Source organism: Coffea eugenioides, unplaced genomic scaffold (genome assembly GCF_003713205.1).
Source record: "Coffea eugenioides isolate CCC68of unplaced genomic scaffold, Ceug_1.0 ScVebR1_2289;HRSCAF=3289, whole genome shotgun sequence".
Lineage (NCBI taxonomy): Eukaryota > Viridiplantae > Streptophyta > Magnoliopsida > Gentianales > Rubiaceae > Coffea > Coffea eugenioides.
In genome coordinates this window covers 18,731-26,299 of record NW_020862762.1, presented here as the reverse complement: position 1 = coordinate 26,299, position 7,569 = coordinate 18,731, and the positions used below count along the sequence as shown (strand labels likewise).

The 7,569-nt window shown below is 34.6% G+C and overlaps 1 protein-coding gene across 1 annotated transcript; it reads left to right on the top strand.

The window, feature by feature from the left end:
- Positions 1-1,531: 1,531 nt before the first annotated feature.
- LOC113756404 (tropinone reductase-like 1) lies at positions 1,532-2,765 on the top strand. Its single transcript, XM_027300088.1, has 2 exons — positions 1,532-1,569; positions 1,964-2,765. The coding sequence occupies exons 1-2, from the start codon at positions 1,532-1,534 to the stop codon at positions 2,763-2,765; spliced, it is 840 nt and encodes a 279-aa protein (XP_027155889.1).
- The last annotated feature ends 4,804 nt before the right edge of the window (positions 2,766-7,569 follow it).

The following is a 7,569-nucleotide window of genomic DNA, read 5'->3' as shown; positions in this document are numbered from 1 at the left end:
TTTCCTTACCCAAAAAAAAAGAAAGAGTGAATGAAGGAAAGAAAAAACCTAGACAAAGAACAACAAACAATTTGTTGATCTACCACTCTCTCTGACACACTTACTAAGGCAATGACTTGTATAATTTTGGGTTGATAATTTTGTATATTTTTAATCTCAATTTACATACTCTGAATTTCATCTATGCATTTGGGCTTTGTAAGAATTTTATATACTTTTAAAATGTCAAGATTTCTTGGTTATTTGTGATTAATTCACTGATATAATTACTCGTTTGAAAAAGTTCATATTTTAAATGTGAATTGTGTAAATGCACCAACTATCCTTTTCCATTTTTCCTTAATCATTGGTAGTTGGGATAGCATCACATTTATACAATCATAAGAATGGTGTTTTTTTGCTTAAAGAAAAAGGAAAAAGTTGCCTAAATTACATTTAAAAACAATAGTAAAGGATAAGTCCAATAAAGGAGTATTTTCTTTTGAACAAATAAAGAAAATGAAAAAAATTAAATGGCAAAAATTGTGTAAATTACTTTAAACAAAAAAAAAAAAAAGAAGGAATAGCAAATGTGAAGATTGTGTGAGTGTAGGCAGATTGTTATTACAATGGAATACTTAAGGAAGTTTAGGTGATAATTAGTTACTGGGTGCCTAAAAAACTCTAAATCAGGATCATCCTGATGTACTTTAAATCCTTTAGTAATTTGGTTATTAGAAAGTAAATTTGCTCAAGGAGTAATTATAAAGCCTTTTCTATTTTTTTTTTATAAGTGGGGGGTCTTAGGACATAAATTTGCTCAAGGAGTAATTATAAAGTCTTTTCTTTTTTTTTTTTAGGTGAGTGGGAGGTTTTGAATTTGAAACCTTTCACTTACACTTTCACCTCTTATAAAGTTTTTTCTATTTAGGTAATTGGATTTAGAATTCAGCCCTGAATTTTGAAACTTTCAAGGTCGGGGCATGACTATTTAACAGTTCAAGATGAGTTAATATCATTGAAAGATTATAATCGTTAATCAAATGACAAGATCTAATCAATTTAATTTTAATTCTTTTGTATAACAAATATTAGCAGTTATAAACTATGTTCTGAATAGTTTTAATTTTAAAGGATATGTTTAAACTTACAGTTTTAATTTTCAGAATTGTAGCATGTCCTATTGCACAAGTTCATGGTAGAGTTCAAGGTCGCTCTGCCTCTTATTCCTAGTTTTCCAGCCGCAATTATTTAATGTATTGCTCTACTTCGAAGTGCCTTTAAGTCTAGTAATGACGAAAACCAAAAGTCTTCCGTCTCTTATTAATTTGATTGCCAAACTCTAACCTATATTATCCTTGGATTTGGTAAATATGGTCCAAGCTAAAAAGGTAATCAATTAATTAACCAAAGCATTGTTACACTGTTTTTCTCTATAAAACCCTTTCCCCTGATAGAAAAAGCTACAGAGGCACGAAAAATTGCTCAAAAATTGTTTTTCATAGTTGCGGCTGGGTACCTGTATTCTGTACATTGGTTTAGGATCAATAAGATGAGCTCTAACCCTAGAGTTGCTTCCTCCAGTAAAAGGTTAGTATTTTAGCTTAATTTGACTGTATAGAAATGTTAAAGAACATTTAGATTGATAAATAAAGGTTTGAGAATGACAAAATGAAACTAATTTCTGCAACAATGACTCTTGCGGGTATAAAAGGATTTCTAAAATCTTTTTTGAAATTAAATAGGTTTGACAAGAACTTTTCATTGTAATACGGAGGACATCAAATGAACTAGGCAAGAAAATGATTTCATTTTAAAAAGCGTAAAGATAGATAATTGTTGTGTCAATTTTATCTGTTTATGTTTCAGTATTTTCTCATCTATGTTGGCTAGTTTTGGTTATGAAGCTAAAAAAAATCACCTGTAGCTGTTCATAATTTCATATTACCTCTGCATCTAAATTCCATTTTGGCACTTCTTTCAGGCTAGATGGTAAGGTGGCAATTATCACCGGAGGTGCCAGCGGTATAGGAGCAGCTGCGGCTCGGCTCTTTCATAGCAATGGTGCTAAAGTTGTAGTAGCCGATATCCAAGACAATCTAGGCCAAGCAATTGCCAATGAGCTTGGCAAAAATGCATGCTACATTCACTGTGATGTATCACAAGAGGACCAAATTATTGATCTTATCGATACCACCATAGCCAAATACGGCCAACTTGACATCATGTACAACAATGCTGGAATCACTGAAGGGTCCAAAATTGCTATTCTGGAAACGTCAAAGTCAGAGTTGGACCGGGTTATTGGTGTAAATTTGGTGGGCTCATTTTTAGGAGCCAAGCATGCTGCAAGAGTCATGATACCCCGGCGCAGGGGATGCGTATTGTTCACAGCCAGCGCCTCCGTCAACATAGCTGGTCTTGGACCTCATGCCTATGCAGTCACTAAGCATGCAATTGCAGGTCTAGCTAAGAATTTGTCAGCTGAGCTTGGTCAACATGGTATACGAGTCAACTGTGTCTCCCCTTATGCCGTAATGACTGGCATAGCAGGAGGGAATTATTCTGAAGAGTATATTGGGCAAATGCAGATGTTTGTAAATGCAGTGGCTAATCTTAAAGGGAAGACTTTGACAGCAGATGATGTTGCTCAAGCTGCACTGTACTTGGCAAGCGATGAAGCTGGTTATGTAAGTGGACTGAATCTTGTAGTTGACGGAGGTTTCAGCGTTGTTAATCCTTCCATGATGACTGCTGCGGCTCAGGCCAAACTACATCAGAAATGAAGCAAGCTGGTTGTTAAACTAGTTGTCGTGGACACATGCTATTGCTTCTTTTTTTTTTGTTTCGGTTCAGAGATTTACATCTTGCTTCAAGTCATGCAGCTCATTCCCACATGTGCCAATTTACAAGCTTTTATTAGAAGAAGACTTAAAACTAGGACACCTCTTTCCTTGTGGATTTTCAAAATCTTCCACCTAATAAATTACTTCAGCTTTATGTTGAGCAAGTTTAGTTTTTAAATACTTTGATTGTGTTAGGGTAACAAGTATTATAAATGAATATATGTCCTCCAACAGTCCCAAACTATTTGTGGATAATAGTTGACAAGACATATATCACTTTAATACATGGTGCAACGGGTAATGTAACGCCAAAAGTATTGTAAACAATGATCCAAATGCACTCCTAACCTTTTCTTGCATTTTAGACATCCGATCGAGTTGCATATAATTTATCTGTGGACCATAACTTGTTAAATGAATGAATGCAGTAAGGCTTCAAATCTCGAGTGTTTGACTATGTTCAAGACCAACCCTTGAATAATTCCAATAATCTTAAATTGATTTAACTCATTTCAAGAAAGTACGGAAGATCAGGAAATACTTGAATTTTTATTTGAAAAAAAAAAAATCTGATCACGTCACAAGTTTTCTTTTGCCTTCCATGAGAGAAACATTGGTAGTGCTATTGCCCCCATCGTTAAGGAGATTTCACCCAAAGTGTTTGGCATAATCACTGACTAGGTATGGAGCAGGCTCAGGTATATTATCAGCCCCTAAGATCACACCTTTCAGATTTGTTGTTACTGTTAGAAAAACAAATACTTCCGCGTTGTGCTTCTCTATTCTGCCTCATTCCACTTTTTAGCATTCGAGTGACCACTCCGAAAGAGAAAATACCACTAAGACGGATTAGGCTCCTTTCCATTACATGTACACTGACTCTGTTTTCCCTCAATATGGTATTTGATAATTGCCACATAAGATTCATTGGTTATCAATAGTCATGTCAGTGGATAGGGTTTGAGCTAAATCTCTTTGATCCAAATTCAGACCCATTAAATTTAGTTAAACCCAGATTCAGACCCAAACCCTTATAGATCTGAAAAAATAAATTCAAATTTGGATCCTCATGTATTTGGACATCCAATGCGTAATAGTGGTTTTTTTTTTTTTCAAAATATACTAACGGATTTCTAGCACTACACTCAAGTTTAATTCATAAATTCACTCATTTCCTGCAAGTATACAGGTCGCTCTTATAGTGTAGGGTGTATAAAGGATCGATCCCGAGGAGTTTAAATCAACTACAAAATCCTTCACTTACTCTATTATTTAAATAAATAACAAGTAAAGCATAAAAAGCAAATAATTCAACTTAAATAGGAAATATAAGAAACGATTTGTAGATGAACAATTTGAGAAAAAAATTACCAAATACTAATATGGATTAATTTTTTATACACTGACAATGCATACACTTTCACCATTTAATGCGTGACACATGATTCGAATTTGAATTTGAAATTCAAATTTTGCATATGTGTCATGCATCCAACCGTGATAATGTACACACTATAGGTTCCACTAATGACCAAGAACACAAGTGAATGGATTAAACTCTTGCTTTTAGCTTTTGTCTTATTAGGGATTCATTTCCTGTGGTAACCAAAACTCACTCTTGTGATGAATTGGCTATTACTAGCATTAGACTTCCCTATTTTTGTGGTGAAGTTCTAAGAGCTAGCTCATTTATTTTCAAAAAATGTTGTAAGAAAATCCACCTAACACAACAAGAGAAATAATCAATAGTGACAATAAATGTTGTAACAAAAAATTAAAAAGTTGTCACTAATGTGATTCATCGACAACTGTGAGGTCGCCAATCAGTCGTGACCAAAGGCTCGTTAATAAAAGTGTATAGCATCAACACATGAAAAACATCTGTGACAGCCTTTGTTACCACTCATTGATTCTATATAGTGGCAACTTTAGATTTGTTAGAGAAATTGTTGTTAAGTGTGCATTTCGTGTGTTTCAAGTGTGTTTTATTATTTAGTTTTGGTGTTCTTATTCATTTTTATAACTAATTAACTAGGTTTTTAGTGAAGTTTACATTTTGTGATTTAAGTGTGAAACATTGCATTTCTATGGATTAAAGTGCTGAAAACTTCATGTTTTGGTAGGTTTCAATGATTCACTTATCAAATGGAGTGAATTTAGAAGATATTTGAATGATTGTTGATAATTTGAAACGATTTAAAGAAAATATGAAATGCAGAATGGTCAAAAGATGAAATGCAATCAAGTATAAAAGAAGAAAAAAGAAATGTTTAACAACTTTAATACCTTTTGATAGTTTGGCTTTATCTTGAACTAAAAGTATCAGATTGAGATGATTCATGAGCCATTTTGAAGATAAAGTATAGCTCTACATTTTTTGTGAAGACATCAAAATCCATTTCATGAGTTTTCCTGGTTAAAAAGTTGAAATACTGTTAGATAGATTTGTTGTCAAAAGTTGAAACAAGGTTTTGACTAGATAAAGGTATTTTGATCTTTTTGTAGTCTACAGAGCTCCAAATTAGATGATTCTTGATGGCTTGTAAAGCTAATTCAAAGGGTTGCAACTTTCATATTTTATACAAGAGCTAGTTCAGCCTCCATTATCAGGAAAATATTAGTTGAATTTGATGCAAAAAAAGAACAAAGTTGAAGACTGATAAAAAAAAGTGCAAACTTGCTGGGGTGGCAATACACACCCACAATACATGACCAGCAGGGTGCGTATTCTATAAACGTGTAAGCAACTTGCATAGCTACTATCTCTGAATTTTTACAACTTTTTAAAACTCAATTCTAGCAAGAATTTTTGCTGCAGCTATTGATAAGTGTAATTTTACATGTTTTTTAGCGTGTTTTATTAACTAGTTTTGGTGTGTTTTATCTATTTTTATAGCTAATTAACTAGAATTTTAGTGAAAATATGCATTTGTGGTTTAAGTTTAAAAATTACATTTTTATGGATTTTAATGGTGAAAACTTCATGTTTTTGTAGGTTGAATAATTCAATCATCAAAGGGAGTGAATTGAGAACATATTTGGATGAATATTAATGATTTCAAGTAGTTTAAAAGAAGACATGAAGTGCAAGAGAGGAAATGCAATCAAGAACAAAAGAAAAGTTTTATAGCTTTGACACATTGTGGTATTTCGGCAATAGCTTGAGCTACAATGATCAGATTGAGGTGATTCTTCACATTTTGAAGCTAAGAGACAGATCTACATTTGGCATGCAGACATCAAAGTCCAGTTTAGTCATTTTCATAGTAAAAAATTCAAAATACTGAAGTGCAACTCTGTTGTCGAAAACTGAAATAGAGCTCTGACTAGTCGAGGGTATTTTGTGTGATTTCTCGGTCCATAGAGCTCCAAATGGGATGATTGTTGAGGATTGGAAAGCTAACTCAAAGGGCTACAACTTTCATATTCTACACAAGAGCTAGTTCGGCCTCCATTATCAAGAAAATAGCAATTACAGTGGTGCCAAATTCACATAAGTAAAAACGTGACTTCTTGAATACGTGGCTTGAAGTCGCGTATTCCTCAATTTCGGCTGCAACTTGCTCTGCAACTTGTGTTATTTTCATACAAGCTTTTTGACCCATTTTCCTGTGGGATCAACACCTAATACCCCTATGCTCAATAAACGACTTGTATACTCGCAGAAAAATCGCGTGTGGGATATTTAGGATTTTATAAATGTAAAACTTAATTATGATGAACTAATTATATATGTATACCCTGCACTCGTCAAGTTTTTGGTGCCGTTCACTACTACAAAAGCGTCCTTTTATGACATTCAAAAGTGTCATTATAGATCTATGTCATGACGTTTAGGCTATAATGACGCTCTACTGGAAGCGTCATCCATTGTAGCGCCACAATAGGTTTATGACAGTTTTAAGTGTCCCAATTTATCATTATTATGACATTATTAAATGTCATTATCTATGCCTATTATGACACTTTCAAATGGCACGAAATGTTGGGGTACAATAACATATCACGACACTTTTTTAGTATAAGTAGATAGATGTAACAGCCCCACCTCCCCCTAAGGCGAACCAGAGGGTTCGGCGGGCCGCCTGCCCAGCTCTCGTCGGGACTCAGTCGTTCACTACAATCTTCAATTGAATTTCAAGATATATATATCAAATATACATCAAAGGTTCCCAAACTTTACATATCAAAAGCGAAGCGTCCACGCTTCCGCAGCGCCACTCTATTCCTTGATCACAATTAGTACACAGGAGGAAATCTAAACGTTCAATACAATCCCAATATGAACGATTACACAAAAGGAAATCCAAATTCGATCCATACATGAGATAATCCAGGATTAAACACTACAAGCCACTCCTTCGCCTTGAGCCCTGTGGAGGGGAATAAAACATTTTGGGGTGAGCTAGAAGCTCAGCGAGTAACCAATAAAATCAGTAATCAAATCGGTTTAACAATAGTTCATTTCAATGATGTCATTTCAATATGGAGTAACAAGAAACATTTACAATGGAAAGCGATAGTAACATTCATGTAAAGGATACATTCGTTCTCTTGTCATTTCATTGCATTTGGTTTCATTCGTTCATTCATTCACCCCGTCCCTGGCTTTTGGCCAGGCTCCACCAACCTACAAGGTAATACTCGAGTATACCGAAACGTTCACCCAAGTTCCTAGTCGCCCGACCGAGTCCGCTTCTGGCTCGAGACGACCGGTAACAAGGGGCAATGGCCAGTTCAGCCC